The sequence below is a fragment of the Camelus ferus genome, chromosome 20 (assembly GCF_009834535.1).
Source record: "Camelus ferus isolate YT-003-E chromosome 20, BCGSAC_Cfer_1.0, whole genome shotgun sequence".
NCBI lineage: Eukaryota > Metazoa > Chordata > Mammalia > Artiodactyla > Camelidae > Camelus > Camelus ferus.
This window is the reverse complement of record NC_045715.1, coordinates 28,160,811-28,180,196: the sequence shown is the minus strand read 5'-3', so window position 1 is coordinate 28,180,196 and position 19,386 is coordinate 28,160,811. Positions and strand designations below refer to the sequence as shown.

The following is a 19,386-nucleotide window of genomic DNA, read 5'->3' as shown; positions in this document are numbered from 1 at the left end:
GTCAAGAGTCATAGCGCGGGCTGAAAGGAAGCACTCCAACTTTGTCATCCCTCCGCCTCCCCCAGCCATGACCTTGATGGTGTTCAGTCTAGGAATTTTACAGAGGGAGGAGAGCTCTCGCCTTACAGATCACACCCCCTGCCCCCAGCTCCCCCGACCCTCTTTTCTCCGGGCTGCGCCACTAGCAAATGGCGCAATGCTTCCTGGAGGTGTCGCTGTCCCCAGTTTGGAGACTTCTGGAGGTCTCCCAGGGCCCAGGAAGGCGCTGGCCTAAGAAAAACCCTTCGGGTTCCGATTCAGAGGAAGAGGAGCAGGTGGGGCAGGGGGCGTCCTCCTTGGGATTAAGGGGCGTCTCCAGTAAGCCCTGCTCTTGTCCTTTGGGTGCCTCCGCCTGGTCCCCAGCTCGACACTCCTGTCCCGGGCTGAATCCAAGCATTCCCCTCCGGGTTTCCAAACCGGAGCTGGCGGCCGTGGCGAAAAGGGCTGCCCGGGAGATGGTCGCGGCGTTCCGCGAGTCACGTTCCCCGTCTTCAGCTCTGCCGAGCCCCGCCTCCCCTGTTCCAGGCCAGGTCAGAAACGCTCATCTAAGACCTGAGTTTCCTCCTCCCAGACCCCGGTGGGACCGCCGCGAGAAGCCAGTCCCAGTCGGGGACCAGCCTCCTGCCCCGCCCCCGGGCCGTGCGCGCCGCCGCCGCCGCCGCGGCGAGTCCTCTTCCCCCTCCCCTCCTCCGCCCACCAGAGGGCGGCCGCGGCCCCAGCGAGTCCGCGCCGCAGCCCCAACTGCGGCGTAGGGTGGGTTCGGGAGGCCCTTGGAGCGCTCCGGCCAGGGACGCGCGGTGAGAGCTGCGGGCCCCAAGGCTCGGGTCTGGGGGTGCGGTGGGGGGACGGGGCCGCTGCTGGAGGGGCGGGACGGCGTGGGACCGGGGCGAGGGTCCCAGCCCGGGAGAACCCCCTCCGCAGCCCAGCCCAAGCCGCTGCCCTCCTCCCCTTTGCACCTTTTCCTCCCTTACCCGGGGACGCCCTGCCTTCCAGCATCGGGGCCGGGCTCGAGCCGGCATTCGAATAGCGACTCTCAAAGCAGCTGGGGCAGCAGGGGCCGCCCCCCGGCAGGGCATAGCGTCCCCCGCCCAAGGGCCCGGCGCAGTCCTGGCAGCAGAAGTGGTTCTCGTGCCAGCGCCGTCCCTCCGCCTGGGTGCAGCGCCGGGAGAAGATCAGCTGGGAAAGGGAGAGGGGAACGGCTCATTCATTCATTCACTCATTCATTCATCCAGTAACTACGCCTTATACCCAGTTAACGCTGAAGCACGTCTACAGACATTCCCATCTGATCTACTCAACCACTCTCAGAGACAGGGAGGGCTGATTGGCTTAGCAGGATCCCCCAGCTAGCAGGTGGCACAGCCTGAAGAAGTGCGACCCGGGTCTCCTGGATGCCCAGGGTTGTGTGCTGCCTCTTGTGTGGACATTAAGAGAGCTCCTCGCAGGAGCAGGCACAGCACTGTGCAGCCGGCATACTGAGATGAACATCTGTCCAAGAGTCCCTGCTCTGGGGAAATTCTCTCAGTCCAAGAAAATTTGGGAGACTCTGGCTTGCAGTGGGGGAGGGCACAAAGGCAACGGGTCCCACGTCCCCAGAGCTCAAGTCAGAGCAAGGGGAATATGAAGGTCCCAGGCTAGTTCCTAGATCTCTGTACCCCACTGCGTGGTACTGGAAGAGGCGTCCCTTTACATCCCCCCGCGTGGGACCTTGGGCAGACCTCCTCCAACCCCTCCCAGGCCATACCTGGTCACAAGCTGGGCAGCGGGGCCGCAGCAGCTCTGCGTGATGACGGCCACAGTAGAGACGCCCATCGTGGTAGAAGTAGATGAGGTTTATCAGGGTCTGGCCACAGGCCTGGCAGGCAAAGCAAGCCCGGTGCCAGCAGCGCTGCTCTCCTGCCCGTGCTGCGAACACTCCGTACTCCCCTGGCCTCAGCTGCTCCCTGCACTGCTGGGCGAGGGTGTTGGGCTGGTCAGAGGCCGCACCGCACCGCACCGCACCACCCTCCTACCTTCCCTCCTGGCTCTTTCATCACAACCCCAACCTAACTCTTCTCCCCATACCTCTGGCAAGCCCAACTCCACTGCAGGCTCCACCAAGAACCCCTAAACTTGATTTCCATTTTTCCTAAAGTTTGCCAAACTGTCAATCCCCAAACCCTTTTCCCCCTCCAGAGTCCCAGAAGCCAGCCCTTTCTGCAGAAGAGGGCAAAGAGAGGAGGAAAGGAAATACGGGGGGGGGGGGGGCACTACATACCTTTTCACAAATGCATTCTTCAAGCTTGGGAGGTACCAGGCGGGCCACCCCCTGTCCCAGGGCCTCCCGCCTCCGCTGGGCACAGAAGAGCCGCAGCTCAGCCAGCTCCTCCTCCCCAAGGGCCAGGCAGTAGCGCTCCTGCAGAAATAGGTGTCCACTGTGACTGGGAGAGCCCCAACAGGCAAGACTGAAGTTTGACTGGAGAGAGGAGGTTTAGCTGCTGGGTCAACGGAAGGTTGTAAAAACTTGGAGAGGTGCAGGAGATAAGAGCCCAGAAGGACACTGAGAAGGAGAGGGAAAGACTTACTGGACTAAAGTCCACCTCAGTCTCACTCCCACCCACAGGAATGGTCATCATTTAGGTCCTGACAGCCCTACCACACTTAGATCCTGGCTCCCAATGAGCTGTAGCTCAATATCACCTCCCACTGTATTTTTCTTCTTTCTTCCATATTCTCCGGCCTGTCCCCCAATTCAACTGTAAGCCTTTAGGCTGGGCATACATAGGGCCTCAATAAATACTTAACAACCATTCTTTCTACATTTGTACATTCCATTATCGGTTTCAAAAGCTGTTCATGTCCATTTTCTCATTTGCTCTTCACCTATGCATTGTGGTGGGCAGAACCGATGTTGCTGCATCCATTACATAGATCTGACAACTCGGGCTGCGGGTGGGGATGAATTCCCCCAGTTAGGCCTTAAATCCATATCCCCTGACTTCTGGACCAAACTTCTTTCCATAGTAAGTAAACAGAGGGAGGCAAGAGAGAAAAGCTGGGGGTAGAGAGACCCACATCGCTGTCCTGCGGAGGGAGCTGCTGCAGGAGGGTCCGGAGCCCAGGCCAGCTAGGGGCTTGTTTGGTGTCCAGGCCTGGGGACCCCAAACTCAGATTTTCAGGACACTGAGAAAACAAAAGGAGACAAGTGGAGCTAGATTTTTCCTTCCTTACATTTCATTCCTCACCTCTTCATTGCCACCTCTTTTTGAAACTAGAACAACACTTCTAAGCACCCCCCTCCATTTGGAGAAACCCCCTTCAGAATCACAAGGGGATCTTGTGATCCACTCCAGTATTTCTGGTTTGATTGAGGCAGGTTGGGGGGCACCCCCAAAACTGCTTCCCTTTCTATGCTTGAAATTACTCCCCTTCATTCCTTAGGGCAAAGCCTCTAGGTTCTGCTTTGACAACACAGACCCCTAGGAGAGTATTCATGTATTCTTATGAGTAAGTCCAAAGAAGTTGAACACTTATGTCCTAAGGGGGCTGTTGAGGGATTCCTGCAAAGAGAATGGGCTGCAAGAAGCTGGGCACAAAGGCTAATAACTAACTCCCACTTGTTGCAAATGGGAGGAGATCCAAGGATGGAGGGGATGTTGGTTTCAGAGGGAAGGGCAGGACTCCTACCACCAGAGCAGAGGTCTCCTCAGGGTCCTCCGCTGGCATGTGGCCTGGGTGGCTGTCTGAGTTGACTGGCGGTGGATTTGGCTCCAGAAGGGTAAGCCTTTCTCCTTGGTGGGGACAGCCAGAGTTCAGCAGCGACATTGGTGGCAAAGTCTGCACAGAAAACAACAAGATGCCTCCCATTTATCTGGCCACTGCAATGTGCTTAGCAGGCAAAGTGCTTTACAGGCATTATCTCCTTCAGTCTTCCCAACAACCATGTGAATTCGGTGGTATTCTTGTCCTCATTTTACAGATGGCCGAACTGAGGCTTGCTGAGCATAAAGGGTCTGCCCAAGGTCACACAGCTAGTAAATGGCAGAGCCAGATCTTGAGGCCAAGTCTTTCAGCTCCAGGGTTTCTGAAGCTCAAACTCTGGGGTCTCCCAAGATTGGGATGGCAGAGACAGGAGGCCCACGGGGAAGGAGAGGGCATTCGGCCTTTCTGGTGAGCCTTTGGGCAGCCCTTGTTTCCCACCTCCCTGGCCGTAACTCCCACCGTTCCTCACTGTGTTCTCAGCACCCAGTGAGCCTGCTTCCTCACCTCTCCCCGCTCAGGCCCACTTTTCTTGTCGGTTGGGCCAGGTGAAAGGACCACTGCACCAGGAAATCCTTCTTAGCCTCTCCAGCCCATACCAGCTCTCTTTTCCCTGAGCTCCAGAAGTAAGTAGAATGGATGTGCCAAGATTTAGCACCTAATGTTTCTCTTTGCTCCCTGTGTCTCTCCCAGCTTCTCACCTGGTCTATAAGCTCCTCAAGGACAGAGGAAACTCTTGTGCTTCTACCTTCTATCTGTAGTGGCAACTTCATTAGATAATTCTAAGTGCATCTCTTCAGCCCTTCTCTGGGAAAGCTCTACTACGGCCACAGTATCTCGGGGTTGGGAGGTGACTACTGAAGTAGAAATGGGGTGGGCTCTGCCCTCAAGAAGCTAATAGACTACTGGGTAAGACAGAGATAAAACCAGGTAGGATGGGGCCAGGGCTCTGGGCAGAAATACACAGTACCCTAGGAAGAAGAATAACCAGAGCAAAATTTTCTAGAATGTTTACTCTGTGCCAGGGATCATTCCAACATGTTACATAATATAATCCATCCTCACAATAATCCTATGAGGTAGTTTCTATTATCCCATTCTATGGTTGAAACAAACGAAGGTTAATTAACTTCCCCAAGGTCGCATTAGAAAGCTAAGGGAAGCTTTAGATGAGGAGGTTCCTTTTGAGAGCTGGGATGGATTCTGACAGCAGCTGGGCACAGGAGGGCATCATCAAATCTGTGGCCTTTGTAAGACTCAGTTTTGGGGCTGGGAACAGAGTTTGGATAATAACAATTATATTGCTTCCCAGCCCCTAGTCCCCTTCCTGTGCCACCCATTCCTGCTTCCTGGCTCTACACCCATCTGCTTCCTTCCTGTTCTGTCCCTCAGGTCAGGTCAGGTTTCCTGTGGAAGGTAGCCAGGATGGGCTGTTCACACTCAGGGCCAGGAGTAGCCACTTCCCCTAGCAGCACTGCCCCTGGGGCTCCAGGCAGCAAGAGGTGCTTGGGGGAGGGGGCGGGCACAGGAAGGGGAGCATCTGGGGCCCTAGAGGGGACTTGCGACCTCTCTTCCATGTTAGTTCTAGTTTGCATGAAATCGTTCCACAAAGAAGCAAACCTCTGAAATTAGCCCTCACCCCTCACCCTTCATCCCGCCTGGGCAGCATAACTCCACCTCCACTTAGAACCAGAGCCCACCTTACTAACTGGCTAGATTCCTTCCAGAAGTCCCCTCCCCCCCTTAGAAAGGGGACAAGGCTGAAAACCCTCTAGCGCCCGCGTGCAGGTGAAACTGGGCTCAGGAATTCTACGTTCCCAACCCACCCTTTCCCTGAAGGGCAGGGTCTAGGGATTGGGGAGGGGGTGGTGGGGAGTGGTGTAAAGGGATGGGAAAGTTTCCCGGGACAGTGAGAGGAAAAAAGGGTAAAGTGTCTGGTCTGGCCTGGCCAAGCCCCCTCTCGACAGAGCCCGTTTTTTCTTGGGCTTCGCGGGGCCCACCTCCGAGGCGGGTTGCGGTGTGATTCCGTCTGGCCGCTGGGAGTTTAGGGGAGGGGATGGGACTCCGCTGGGATCTCACCCTTGCTGCGCGCCGGTGTCCGGGCTGTTCTGTACAGACCCCGCCGTCGGGCCCCTCACCCAGTCTCCACCCCGAGGCCTCGGCGCCAGCCTCTGCCCGCCCAGCCCTCCCTCTCCCACGCCCCCAGTGGGCCCTGCCCACCTCTCCCGGGCTGGGCTAGTAGAGCCGGACGGCTCGGGGAGGGGCCTTGAGCTGCAGACTGAAGGAAAGCATTTGTAGGATCTCGGGCAGGAAGTGTTCAGGCTCCACTGTCCCCACACCCATAGGCTTAGCGCCGAGACCGCGTCCTTGCGGGCGCGGAGCACACGACCGGAAGCCACCGTTAAGCCGGGTCCTCAAGCACTAGCTGAACAGAACGCCTTTCGGAGCCCGCAGGTCCCTGCAGACCCTCCTTCTGGTCTCCTGGCCGCTCCTCTCTCTGTGTGTCCCCACCTCCATCTAGTTCCCTCCCCCTTGTCCCTCCCCTCTTTCTGGGGTCCCTCGTCCTGCCCTTCTCCCTTGCGTCTCTTCAGGCTTCCCTCCCCACCCATCTTTCGTGTGTCTGCCCACTGCCCCTGGCTCCGGTCTTTTTCTGATCCTGAAAGTAGAAATCTTTGGTCCCACCTCTGGTCCCCTTGGCCCTGCCCGAGTCCCGCCCTCGCCCCAGGCCCCGCCCCGCCCCCGCCAGGCTTGCTCAGCCGCTGGCGCGGAGCGCCCTCTGGCGTCTGCGCATGCTCCCCGCTCCCTACTGCAAAGTCCTCCAAAGGGACTTTCTAGGCTGCGCGCCGGTCGCCCCCGATCGGGTCCGCCCGCCCGCAGCGTCTCGTTGGTGCTGCCGGTGACCTCCGACCCCGCGGCTCCGGGGAGGTGGAGGCCTTAGCTCCGGGCGGGCGGCGGTTGCTACAGCGGGACCCGGGAGCGGGGCCCGGCGCCGCCCGGGCCGCGGGGCGATGTGAGTCGGGGCGCGGCGGGGCGGGGGCGAGGCGGCTCCACCGAGGCCGCACCGCGCCGCGCCGCAGTCTCCGCTCCCTCCCAAGGAAGCCCCGGGCGGACGGGCGGTGGAGCCCCGGGGCTGGGGGCGGGGATCCAGGGACGACGCATGGCCCCAACCTCCTCCATTCCTCCCCGGTATCGAAATTCCCCTGTCAACCCTGCTACCTAAATTTGCCTTTGACCCCCTAGAACCACCCCACCCCCACGTCTCGGACACACCTTCGCGTGTCCTGGAGCCCTCAGAACCCCCTCACTCCTGCGAATTCCCCTGATAGGTCCACAGAACTACCATTCTCTCCTGGATGCCCCCAAATTCTTCCACCGCCCTGAAATTCCTGAGTCTTCATACCCCCTATTCTTGCACCATGCTCAAATCCAAAAAATTTGCCCGGGTCTCTCTCATACATTTTTAGCCCCCAAAACCTCAAACTTCCACCCCCAGTCCACACCTATCTCAGACCAGAGCCCCCTCCTCTGTCCCACCCGATGTAACCTCCCTCACTGGGCTGTCATGGTATATCCTGGTATCTTAGAGAGAAGTGAAGGGGACAGGAAAAGGTGGAATACCCTCCCCCATCTTGCACCCTTTAGTTCTTGGTTTCACCCCCAGACTCCCTGTTGGTGGCTCAAGCCTCAGTATTTACCTAGCTGCCTGTCTTTAGGCTCTGCACACCTTCCTTAGCTTGGTGCCCCCTTCCAGAGAGTAAACCAGATCAAGAGGGTGGAGGTCCTTTTACCTGGGAAGTTGTCCAAGGATGCAGAGCACAAAGGGCCCTGGGAGATGACATTGTTTTACCAGAGCCAGGAGCATGGGATTTCAAGAATCTGCAGGGTCCTAGGTTATCAACTTCTCCATCTAGGACTCACATTACTGAAATTTTGGTTGATTGTTAGCATTTATGTTAAATTTTAGGCCTTTCAGAGCTTGGAGAACAGAGTATCTATCAAGCTTCCAAATGTGAGATTGAAGGAGGTTGTCCTCGAAGAGGAAAATGTTGGTTTTAGTGATGTTCTACATATTTACTTCTAGAGATTATTTCCCTTCAAAACTAAGGCCTTGGGATGAGAGTTGGAGGTGGTGGTATGAGACTCTCCCATACTTAGTAGCAACAAAAAAGACTAGAATAATGGTTTCCTGAATTTTAAGCTAGCACCCTTTCCAATACATCACAATGTCTTTTTGAGAAAGCTCTCTGTAGAATTCAAGTTCTCTGCAAAGGTAAGGTGGCGATCTTAGTATTAGTTGTAACAGGATTCAGATGGGGGCTAGAGGTGACCTAAAATGTCGTGGGCTGCCTCAGACTTCAAACTTACTGATGCTAGGGGAGTCTCTCCTCAGTCTGTGGTCGTGGAATTTGTGTTCTCTTTGCCCTTGATCTGACTTTCTTCATTGGTGTTTCTATATTACTAGGACCTGGAACAGATATCCAGGTGGGATGGACTGACAGCAAGTCAATTTCATTAGCAGTCAGGGGTGAGGATGGAAGGTTTCCACTAACCTGTGGTCTCTGTCTTCTATGCTAGGTGAGCCCCAGGTGTGTCCCAGGGAGATCCAGGTGACTTCTCTGCAGACTGCTTGCCATGATGCCCCACCAAGAACGGCGGGAATAAAGTGGGGGTCGTTCCCCATGCCCCTCCCATGGTCAGCTCCCCGATGGCCTGGGTGAGGTAAGAGCTGTGTATAGGAGCTACTTTTCTGAAGTTTCCCAGTTTAGGAGGAATGGAAGGTACAGGTCAGGATTGTTCAAGCTTTACACATTCAGTGGAAGTTTGAGAAGGACATCTAATCATACCGATTCATTTCTTGCAGCAAATTGCAACTCTGTCACTTCTGGTCTGGATTGGTCCATGCGCTTGCTTGCTCCCTTAGGTCACTGTAGCCTAGTGGTATGCTCTCTGTCCTAGGCACAGGCCCGACTCTTCTGACATCTAACCCAGGTGCCATAATCTAAGAAGGAAAAGCCAGATATTAAAGCTTCTGGTCTCCCCTTTAGACAAAAGGGAGAAAACTCAGTGGGGTTATCTGTTTGTTTCTTTTTTTTTTAATTTTTTTGTTTCTTTTTTTTTAAATTTGTTTTTTTAATGGGGGAGGGTAATTTTAGGTTTGTTTATTTTTTAAAACAGAGTTACTGGGAATTGAACCCAGGACCTTATGCATGTTAGGCTTGCACTCTACCACTGAGCTATACCCTCCCCCAGCATTTTTTTTTTAATGGAAGAAATACCTTCTCAAGATGATAAAAATAGTGCTATGTTTAAACGTTCAATCTTCTGAATGTATCTTTTGACCATAATGTAACATCTCATTTGAAGAGAACATCAAAAAGATAAATTTGAGGTGGATGTTGGAATGGTGGTGAGGAAGGAAAAGAGAGGATTTAGATGATGTGGGAAGAGTGAGGTGGAAAAGGAGGAGCGAGGAGAGAGGTCCAGGCCAAAGTGTCTGGGACGCCCAACTTCCAGTTTCTTTGCTGAATCTGGATGAGGGCCCCCAGCTGGCACCCAACTTCTGATGCAAATCACTTCTGCATCCCTACTTTTATCCTGGCTTTTCCTGCTGCTCAGGCTGCCCTTCCCTATCATTACCTCAGGCTGGATCCTACATACTTCAAGGTCCAGATAAAATGCCTCTGAAAAGCTCTCTCCATTTCCCTCCCATTCATCCCCCCCACTCCGGGTCAGCATTAATCCTTAACATGTCCTAACTTGAATTAATGTTTATCCCGTGTGTGTCTGGCCCTGGATTGAGAGCGTGAATTCCTTAAAGGAGGGACTGTGAGTCTTAGACAGAGTAGGTGATCACAGTGAGGTGGTTCTGCCCGAGTTCCCCAGAGCAGGGCTTTTTAGGCCTGACCTCGATGACCTTCCGTCTCATGTGTTTTTCTCTAGGGTGGGCCGGCTGCTCTGACACCATGGGGAGCTGCTGCAGCTGCCTGAACAGAGACAGTGTCCCAGACAACCACCCCACCAAGTTCAAGGTACCCATAGTCACCTCCTCTTCTTTGTTCCCAGCATGGCCTCCTGGGCTCGGCCAGAGCTGCTGAGTTGTCTCCACCTCCCTAGAGAAGGTGAAGTGACGGGCTGAGGTTGTGGGCTCACTAAGACTTCTCAAGCTCAGGACCTCAGAGGAGGCCTGAGGAAAAGAGGCCCAGGCCACTGCCATTTTTGTGGATCCCGATGTTAACCAAGACTGAAGACATGCTGTACTAGTGTAGCAAAAACTGCTTTTAGGATGTTCACTCCTGTCAGTGTGTCTTTGTAACTTTATAGCCTTTTTGGAGAAAACAAAAGTCTGTGTTTGTGAATTAATATATGTCAAGTATTTAAAACAGTGCTTAACACATGGCAAGCACTATATTAGTGTTTGCTGTTTGCTTTGGGAAGCTAAGGCCAAGCAGGATGGACCTGCGCACCCTCTCCCCCGGCCCTTCCACCTCCCTGTAGGGGGCGCCCCCTCCTCAGTCGGCATCTTGAGGCCCAGGTTTCTCCTGCTCACCAGAAGAGGGAGCCCACAGCGAGGGCCTGCAATTGGTGGAGGCCTAGATATTTGTTCTGCCTTGGGCTAGACTTTCCCAGGTTTGGCCCAGAGAACTTGTTGTGGGTCAGCGGCACTGCTTCATCCGTGTCCCAGTAACCTTGTGGCATTCCCAGGGGCTCACAGACCCAGACACGCACTTGTTGGACTCACTCATTGACCCTTCTGTCCCCTGCCCCACCCCCCCAGGTGACGAATGTGGATGACGAGGGGGTGGAGCTGGGCTCCGGAGTGATGGAGCTGACACAGAGCGAGCTGGTGCTGCACTTGCACCGGCGCGAGGCTGTCCGCTGGCCTTACCTCTGCCTGCGGCGCTACGGCTACGACTCCAACCTCTTCTCTTTCGAGAGCGGCCGCCGGTGTCAGACAGGCCAGGGTGCGTACCAGCTCCTGCCCCGTGCTGTGATGGGGACTTGTGCACCCGGGACAGGTACTGGGATTGGAAGTCTGTTGACGTGGCTGGTGTTGCCCAGAGAAGGGAAGGGTCATGGCCAAGAGCACACGGAACTAAGTGGACTACTAGGACTGTGCTGTTTCTCTTCAGTCACTGCAGCCCCAGCCTGAGTCAGCTTTGTCAAGATGCTAGTTGCACAGCCTGTGGGAAGGAGCCAGTGCTCCCAGGCCAGAGTCTGCCTGGGAAGACTAGAGATTCCTCCTTCCTCCCTCTGTTATTCTACTTTCAAGGGCCCTGGTTGCCCCCTAAGTAGGCACAAACTTTCTTCTGAGCCCCTAAGCCATGTACCCTGGACTCTGTGTGTAGTGAAAGGCCAGGCAGGGCTCTGGCTGCCTTTGGGATGTGTGGCATGGGAATGATAGATTTGGGAAGACCAGGTTCTGGGGTCCTGGTGCACACAGTAACCCTCATGAGGTTAATCTTCATCTCCTATCACCTGTGGGCAGTGGACTGTGATGTGCTCTGCCTTTCCCCCCCTTTCTCCCTGCAGCCAGAGGTCAGGGAGGGGTGGGTTGTTCCATAAAGTCAAGGCTGGAGCCAGCCATGGCTCTTTGAGGGGGCGGCATGGTCTGGGCTTATCTTTGAGGTCCCAGACCTAAGCTCTGTGGAAGAAGTCCCGCACGGGATTGTGTTCACTGCAGTGTGGGCTTGTGACTGCAGTGATGTAATGAGAGCACTTCTCTGATGAGGCCGTGGACACAACAGTGCATCTCTGGGGTTGTGTTGGCTGGGGGAGCCTTCCCCGCTGTGCATCTAACCCTTGGAACTCATGAGGGAGCGGCAGTTAACACTGGCTGAGCAGAGAGAGGGGAGGAAGGGCCTTCCGTGCTCCCAGTGGTGTTTAATCCACACTGGGGATCCCAGGGAGCTCCCTAGGCCCCAGTACAGAGTTCTCCTAAAACTCCAGGCTTTCCCAGCCTTTTCTAAGCTCTTGGCATGTCTTGGTATGAGTTAGAATAGAATGAGGAAAGAACAGTCCTTTCTCTTCCCCTCCCTTTTATCCTTCCCATCCCATTCTGAAGACCTTATAGCTCAGCCTAGTTTATTTGTCTTGTTTAGATACATACACACATATATATCCCAAGTAGTCTCCCCCGAGTCCTGGGCCCCACTGTTACAGAGGGGTGCAGCATTCCAGGCCGGACCCAAAGGGCATCTTTGGATCCCCTGAGTCCTGAGTGCTCAGCCCAGTCCTGCTGTCCCGGGACTATGAGTTGCTGCCTTGGAGTTTGAGAAGCTGTGAGGCTGGCTGCGTGGAGGAGCCGCATTTGTCCTCTAGCAAGTCGGCCCACACTTTCTTCCTTTCTGCACCAGAGTTCAAGCTCCTTGAGGTCAGGAGCCTATACACAGTAGATGGTTGCTCTCTGGCCAGGTGCTGGGCTAAGTATCTAGTGAACAGCAGTGAGCAAGCTTAGAGGCTGATGGGCGTAGAGCTGAGGGCTGGTGCCCTGGAGGAGCTCAGTTTTCTGGGGAGCAAGGGGTGGCAGTGAGAGGAGGAGGGGGACAGCATGTGAGGTGGAGTCATCACCCATCTGACTGGACCTTAAGACGATAGTGATGAATAGTGTGTATTGGAGGCAGGGGCAGAGGCCTGGACCAGCTCCTCCCTTAGCTCTTGGATTTTGGAGGCTGCTGGGGAGAGTGCTCAGGATGAGGGCCTCTGTCGCCCCCTGCAGGCCTGGGACTGGAGTTCAGGGACATTTCCTGAGCTTCGTGTTCCTGTTCAGCCTCTCTGGTCCTTCTCTATAGGACACAGGATCATGGGAGCCTCATTTCTTCCTCTCCTTCAGGGATATTTGCATTCAAGTGCTCCCGGGCCGAGGAGATCTTCAACCTCCTCCAGGATCTGATGCAATGCAACAGCATCAATGTGATGGAAGAGCCGGTCATCATCACCCGCAACAGCCACCCTGCTGAGCTCGACCTCCCTCGGGCCCCCCAGCCTCCCAACGGTGAGGAGACTCCCCTCCTCGGCACCCTTATACTCATGCACACACATGCACAAGCACAGGCCCAGGAAGCACCAGTCTTGGGGCATGAGTCAGGCAGGCAGGTCGGGGGATGGCTGGGTGAGCCAGGCTTCCAGGACCGTCGTCCATCATCAGACAACTCCTGGGGTTGGATAAGTCCTGGCCTTGGCCAATCAGGTAACTCAAGCTGAGGCTGGAGAGTCCAGGGCCTTGTATTGACGGATGGTCGGGGAGCAGACAGGAAGACATTGGGTTTCCATGGAAACAGCAGTCTGGAGCTGTTTCGCTTTCTTCCTTCTGTCTACTGGGTCATACCCAGATACCTTTCCTGATGGCTGGTGCAGGCATCTCTGCCTGTGACCGTGTTCTGGAGAGGTTCCCACAATTTCTGCTCGTTTGTTCACTGAACCCACACTGAACCCTTGCTCTGTGTCCTGCACGCCGTTGGCTGGCTTGTGGGCAGAAGAAATAGAAACAAGGTCCTTGACTTGGAGGAGCTTCCCTGGAGCTCACTGGCAGAGCTGGAGTGAGGTGAAGGGATGGTGCAGTGCCAACACGGTGTGCCTGACGTGCTTCAGATAAGGTTATGATGGGGAAGTGGGGTTCATGCTGAGCTTTGAGGGAAAGGGCAGGGTTTGAAGAACAGATACAAGGTGAAGATAATGGGGGATGGTCAGTTCAGCTGGGCTGACCCCCATGGGGGCCTTGGGAGTGTCTCTCCCCAACTTGGCAGAGTCCCAGGATGCCACACACACGGTAGCAGGTGGTTGCCAGGTGGTTTAAGGCCCCCTCATCGCCTGTGTGCCCAGCTCTAGGCTACACCGTCTCCAGCTTCTCCAATGGCTTCCCTGGCTGCCCGGGGGAGGGCCCACGATTCTCAGCGCCCCGGCGCCCCTCGACAAGCAGCCTGCGACACCCCTCGCTTGGGGAAGAGTCCACCCATGCCCTCATTGCCCCAGACGAGCAAGTGAGTGAGTGGCTACCCCGCATCTTCCCGTGGTCTGGGTGGGGAGCGGGGATCAGGAAATACTGCATCTCCTCCCAGCGAGGATCATGGGAGGGAAGAAGATGATAGAGTCCCTTCATGTCCCAGGAAAGGGGGGCAGCTTCCCTGGAAGGTTTGGGGGACAAAGAAGGGGGGGAAACGCCAGCTCTTTTTCCTGTACTTCTCTTCTCTCATCGTGTCCCCTCCATTCCTCCCTGCCCTCGGACCCTTCTGCCCTCGGACTCTTCCCCGCAGTCCCACACCTATGTCAACACACCGGCCAGCGAGGATGAGCACCGCAGGAGCCGGCAGTGCCTGCAGCACCTGCCTGAGGGCCAGGCGCCCCTCGCCCCGCAGGCCCGGGGTCCCGACCAACGGGACCCACAGGTGTTCCTGCAGCCGGGCCAGGTGAAGTTCGTGTTGGGCCCCACCCCAGCTCGGCGGCACACAGTGAAGTGCCAAGGCCTCTGCCCCAGCCTGCATGACGCCCCCCAGCACAACAATAACAACGAGGGCCCGTCCGAGTGCCCGGCCCAGCCCAAGTGCACCTACGAGAACGTCAGTGGGGGGCTGCGGCCCGGGGCTGGCTGGAGACTGAGCCCAGAGGACCCGGGCTGGAATGGCCTCGCTCACCGCCGGGCCGCCCTGCTGCACTACGAGAACCTGCCCTCGCTGCCGCCCGTGTGGGAGAACCAGGCCCAGCCGCTGGGGGAGGAGGCCGGGGATGATGGAGACTCACGGGACGGGCTCACCCCCTCGTCCAATGGCTTCCCCGAAGGCGAGGAGGACGAGACCCCACTGCAGAAGCCCACCAGCACCCGGGCTGCCCTCCACAGCCACGGCAGCTTCCCTGTGCCGCTGACCCGCCGCCGAGGCTCCCCGAGGGTCTTCAACTTTGATTTCCGCCGGCCTGGCCCTGAGCCCCCGAGGCAGCTCAACTACATCCAGGTGGAGCTGAAGGGCTGGGGTGGAGACCGCCCCAAGGGGTCCCAGAACCCCTCAGTCCCCCGAGCCCCTGTGCCCACCACCCACCCTGCCCGCAGCTCAGACTCCTACGCCGTGATTGACCTCAAAAAGACCGTGGCCATGTCCAACCTGCAGAGGGCTCTGCCCCGGGATGACGGCACCGCCAGGAAAACCCGGCACAACAGCACCGACCTGCCTCTGTAGGGACTTCCTTCCGCCTCGCCCTGCCCAGCCTCTGCCTCCGCTCCTGCCGAAACCAACATGCCCAGGGCTCAGGGTTGCTTCGCAGAAGGGCCTGGAGGTGGGACCAGATGCTTCCCCGCTCTGGCCAGAGTCCCCAAAGATATATATATCAACCACTGAGTCTCCTGGTGTCCGAGCTGGGGACAGATAAAGAGGCGAGAAGGGAGCCACGATGTAAACTGTGAAGGGTCCCGTGATTGCATTTCGCCCCCTCCCGTCACGCCCATTTGTCTCGTCTGTTGTCTGTGTGGTTTTTTTGGTTGAAATTTGGAAACATTTTGTACCTGTTGATTTTATTTATCAGTTTATTTTTCTATTTATTGTTTTAAATGTAATTTAACATATTTATTATTAATATAATTATTTTTAAATTCCAGCTTGGTGGATGATGTCACATTCTTAGGGAGTCTTTTCTGGCATGGTGCTGAGCTGGGAGTAGGGGAGGTCTGACAGAGGTGGGGCTTTGTTCTGGGAAGTGTGGTGTGATTGTAGTGTTTGTGACAAGTCACTACCATTTCTTTTTCCCCTCCAAGAAGCCCTGGCCCAGAACTGAACGTTGCCAGGGATAGTTGCTTGTCAAAGTAAAGTGACAGGACAGCTAGAGTCCTAGATGCAGAAAGGAGATCTGTAAGGAAAATGGCCCTCTTGAGATAAAACCCTGACCCTCTGAGGTTGGCCATGGGTGGGGGGATTTTGGGGGGTGGAGGTTACACCAGATTCACCTTCTCTGGAACCCCTCACTGATCCTCCCTTCTGCCACCAGGTGGGTCCCACGAGTACCACTCTCTTTAAACCCCTTGGCCCAAAGGTGGACCCTGGATCCTCCTTCAGCTCAGCCAGCATGGCTAGCTCAAAACTAAATGTTCAGAAACAGCAAAAAAAAAAAAAAAAAAAAAGGGGGAAATGGTGTAATATGTGACTAAATAATCTGGCTTACAAACTGACTTTTCCAGAGAAGTGCTCCCTGGGAGTAGACTCTTTGGGGCGTCTCTGCCTTATCGCAGGGCTGGGGTCCTACCAGAGCCACCACATCTGCACCTGCTGAAAGCCAGGGGTCTGCTCTGCACAGAGTCGAGTGCCATCCACCCAGGGCTGTGTTTGTAGAAGCTCCCTTTCCCAGTTCTGAGGCTGCTTTGTTCCTCTTTTCTCTTACCAGCCTTCCTGCCTCCAAGACTCCATGTCTATCTCAAACCGCTGAATAGTTCATCTCAAGGAACTCCAGTCTGTGATGAGACACTCAGGGTGCTGGTGAGGAGTGGGACCAGTGCTTGTTTGAGACTTAGGGACAAGCCTTCTTGGCTCTGGTCGTTGTTTGTGCCCCATCTCCCTGCCCTGTGGAATAAGCAGAACTGTCTTCACCAAGGAATATTACACCTGACTCCCTGCCCTCCTGGTGTCCAGAACACCGCTGTCTGGGCCTGAGTTCCGTGTATACCCTCTACCCTGGGTGGGGATTGGACCAACCAGCTTCCAGACCCCTCAACCTTAGGTGTCACTCTCAGGGAAACGGACAAGGAGGACTGGCCACATAGGATGTGAGAGGCCCTTCAACCTGGGGCTCAGCATGCAGCTGGCACCAAACCCTTCTCTCCTTTACCTCCTTTTGATCCCTGGAACTGAGCGATCACCCGCAGCAGGCTAGATTTATGCATGTCTCCCCACGCTGCGGGGAAGTGCTGTCCTCTCTCTGCTGCTCACCCAGGCAGCCTGCTTCTGCTTTCTCCGTGTCCTCCCAAACTCCCCCTATTCTTCCGTTTGGCCTCCACAGTTAGGAGCAGTGGGTTCTCCAAACAGGATCACCAAGATAGGCAGGCATGGCCATGCCAGGACCAGGCCCAGGGACCCTGGCCGTGCTAGTGACTTCCCGCTTACTCGTGGACCCTGATGTGGGGAAGCCAGGAACTTGGCTTGAGTCAGGAGACCAATAGCTTACTCGGCTATTATCTGGGCTCTCTTGAGCATTTGGTTACCCCAAATGGGCCTCATTCAGCCTTTGCACTTGGAAAACGCAGAGCTAGTTGTGAGAAGTAGCCAAGGATATGATGAGACCACTTTGGAAGTAGGCAGACCTGGGCAAGTTGTCTTAATCCAATTGTTCTCCAGGAAAAAACAAAAAACAAACAGGTAGTCACAACTCTTCCGCCCCCAACACTAACCTCAGGCTTATTGCTGCTCCTCTGCTGAACAACTCGAAGGAGCAGTTCATGTATTCAGTATCTTACAATAACCTATAATGGAAAAAAACAACCAAAAAAAGAATATATGTATGTACATAACCAAGTCATTTGGCTGTACACTTGAAGCTAACACAATATTGTAAATTAACTATATTTCAATTTAAAAAAAAAAAGGAGCAGTTCAGCCTTACTCTCAGGGGTCGCCAGAGCCTGGTCAGACCTGGGGGGTTCCCCCAGAGCAAGTTGTAATCCTTCAGGCTGCATATTTGTGGGGCACTGGGTGGGGGTCCAGGATATGTCCCAGGAATTGGCTCCCAACCCAGTGTGGCCGCCAACCTTCCCTGTCCCCTCCCCAGGTCATTGCCTGTAACCCATGAGGTCAACTGCAGGAATTTTCCTCCGTTGGGGAGGGTGGGGTGTGAGTGGATGGCTTTCCTGGCGGGAAGGGGTGGGCAAGAGTGATGCCCAAGGGGGTGACCATGGCTCCTGTGTTTGAGCCTGCCCTGCCAATGTCGGGGTGTGGTGTGCAGATGGAATCCGTTTCCAGCGCCATCATCATCCAACAATCATCACCTATGGGGTGAATGTTTGCTGAGTGCTCAGTTCTCTTCTTTAGAAACAGGCCCTTCCCACCCCCTGGGCTGCCCTCAGGAAAGGACAGGAGCCAGCATCCTGTCCAGGAGTGACATTTCAGGTCAGACTAGGAGGGGCCCTCCCAAGCCCACCCCTGGGTAATAATAATAATAGCACTTTGCAAGGGTATAAACACAGGCGGCTTTCCACAGGGCCTGATGGACCATTTATCTCTCTCGGCTCACTGGGTGGGATTGTTATCACCACAGTGCAGAGGAGGAAGCAGGCCAAGAGGTGAAGGGACTTGCCTCAGGCCATGAAGTTAATTAGTGGCTTGAGCTGGGGCTGCCTGCCAGTCGTGTGTCTTTCTGAGTCACAGCTCCCAACCTGGCCCCAAGGGGCTTTGTTCCCTCGGGTGGGCCTCGGGGATAACATGTTGGGTGCTGCTCCATGTAGAAGTGGGCCGGGTGTCAGCAGGGGCTGCATTCCAGTGTTCCCCCTCAGGAATCCTTCTGAATTCCAAGCCGGGGCCTTGCCTGGTTAATGACAAGGTGAACCTGCTTTCCCCTGGGGTCTGCCCGACGCCCACCCACCAACCCTGTCCCTCTGCTCTTTGGGTGCCTTGGAATGGCTCCCCTCCCATGGGTGGGTGTGCAGGGGGAGGCCTGACCTCGCCTGCCCCCGCCGCCCTCTCCTCCAGGCACCTCTGCCTCCCAGGAGGTGTCAGGTTGGGCCAGAACCTCCCTTCAAGGGGAGTCATACACACAGGTAGAGGGGGTTTTATAATTAGGGTCCCCCCTGGAACTCCAGAAGGCTATGAAAGGCTGAGGTAAGGGTGAAAGGGGCTGTGTGGGCCCCCCAGGGCTCTGTGTTTACGGAATCACAGAGTCCAGGATGGAATCTCATAGATCAACTGAGCTGGGGCCCACCTAGGGATCCTTTTGACAGGATTCCTGGAGAAGCTTCTCAGGTTTCTGCTCACACATGTCCTGGATGGGGAGCTCACTGTCTCACAAGTGCTCCCTCCACTCGAGTCTTTTATGATGTCCCTAATACTGTCCCTTGTTAGGTCCTCATTCTGCTCACGGACCCACACATGACTAAGTCTAGCCTCTCTGCCAAGGGAGCTGAACTTCGAAACTTGGCATCATCACTTACTAACAACCTGACCTCTTCATGCTTCAGTTTCCTCCTCTGTGACACAGGGTTAAGAACAGTCCCTCCACCATGAAATTGTTGTGAGGAGCAAATAAGAGGATGTCTTCCCAGCAGGAGCCGTGGCAGTGAGCCCGTATAAGTGCACAGTAAACAGCAGGTATTTTCACCTGAACATGGTCCTTCCTGCATAACGAGAAAGGTATCCTCCCCTCTGTCCAGCCCTCTGTGCTCTGTGCTCTGTGTTTGACACAGAACTGACCAGGCCTGACCCTCACCTTCCTTCAGCCCAATGCCATCCTTGTTCGAGACATTACACTTCTGCCTGAGTTAGCGTTCACGTGATTGGCCCTTCTTGCTCTTGGGGCCTTAGAGCTGGCCGACACCAGCCAGTAACTTCCACAGTGTTCCTCACCCCTTAGTGGCCACCTGATATTAGAGTTCTTGGTTTGTTAAATCAAATTCCAAGCTGTCCATTCATTTAGCTGACATTTCTTATT

At 55.3% G+C, this 19,386-nt stretch overlaps 2 protein-coding genes across 9 annotated transcripts; one reads left to right on the top strand and one right to left on the bottom strand.

The window, feature by feature from the left end:
• Positions 1 to 148: 148 nt before the first annotated feature.
• On the bottom strand, positions 149 to 6,293 carry PRICKLE4 (prickle planar cell polarity protein 4). Of its 5 annotated transcripts, none has more exons than XM_032463061.1 (7): positions 5,998 to 6,293; positions 3,706 to 3,855; positions 3,094 to 3,201; positions 2,297 to 2,434; positions 1,784 to 1,990; positions 1,011 to 1,215; positions 149 to 555 (listed from the first exon to the last, which is right to left on the bottom strand). In XM_032463061.1, the coding sequence occupies exons 2-7, from the start codon at positions 3,841 to 3,843 to the stop codon at positions 182 to 184; spliced, it is 1,170 nt and encodes a 389-aa protein (XP_032318952.1). In that variant the 5' UTR covers positions 3,844 to 3,855; positions 5,998 to 6,293; the 3' UTR covers positions 149 to 181. The 5 variants fall into 5 exon arrangements, with proteins under 5 accessions (XP_032318952.1, XP_032318950.1, XP_032318953.1 ...); XM_032463059.1 differs by lacking the exon at positions 5,998 to 6,293 and adding an exon at positions 5,857 to 5,967; XM_032463062.1 differs by lacking the exon at positions 5,998 to 6,293 and adding an exon at positions 5,857 to 5,967 and having other exon boundaries at positions 1,784 to 1,987.
• FRS3 (fibroblast growth factor receptor substrate 3) lies at positions 565 to 15,341 on the top strand. Of its 4 annotated transcripts, none has more exons than XM_032463055.1 (7): positions 565 to 836; positions 8,353 to 8,496; positions 9,718 to 9,806; positions 10,553 to 10,793; positions 12,608 to 12,769; positions 13,597 to 13,754; positions 14,028 to 15,341. In XM_032463055.1, exons 3-7 carry the CDS (start codon positions 9,741 to 9,743, stop codon positions 14,940 to 14,942), a joined length of 1,542 nt encoding a protein of 513 aa, XP_032318946.1. In that variant the 5' UTR covers positions 565 to 836; positions 8,353 to 8,496; positions 9,718 to 9,740; the 3' UTR covers positions 14,943 to 15,341. The 4 variants fall into 4 exon arrangements, with proteins under 4 accessions (XP_032318946.1, XP_032318945.1, XP_032318949.1 ...); XM_032463054.1 differs by lacking the exon at positions 565 to 836 and adding an exon at positions 6,626 to 6,787; XM_032463058.1 differs by lacking the exon at positions 565 to 836 and adding an exon at positions 6,629 to 6,787 and having other exon boundaries at positions 10,553 to 10,739; positions 14,028 to 15,338.
• The last annotated feature ends 4,045 nt before the right edge of the window (positions 15,342 to 19,386 follow it).

What these genes read in the sequence shown, in the direction of transcription:
- PRICKLE4 (XM_032463061.1), bottom strand. Translation starts at nt 3,843, where the DNA reads ATGTCGCTGCTGAACTCTGGCTGTCCCCACCAAGGAGAAAGGCTTACC. An exon ending in TCCCTCCGCAGGACAGCGAT is followed by an intron (nt 2,435 to 3,093) that starts GTGGGTCTCTCT and finishes CTATTTCTGCAG; the next exon opens with GAGCGCTACTGCCTGGCCCT. An exon ending in GCTGCCCAGCTTGTGACCAG is followed by an intron (nt 1,216 to 1,783) that starts GTATGGCCTGGG and finishes TCCCTTTCCCAG; the next exon opens with CTGATCTTCTCCCGGCGCTG.
- FRS3 (XM_032463055.1), top strand. Translation starts at nt 9,741, where the DNA reads ATGGGGAGCTGCTGCAGCTGCCTGAACAGAGACAGTGTCCCAGACAAC. An exon ending in GACTTGTGCACCCGGGACAG is followed by an intron (nt 10,794 to 12,607) that starts GTACTGGGATTG and finishes CCTCTCCTTCAG; the next exon opens with GGATATTTGCATTCAAGTGC. An exon ending in TCATTGCCCCAGACGAGCAA is followed by an intron (nt 13,755 to 14,027) that starts GTGAGTGAGTGG and finishes TCTTCCCCGCAG; the next exon opens with TCCCACACCTATGTCAACAC.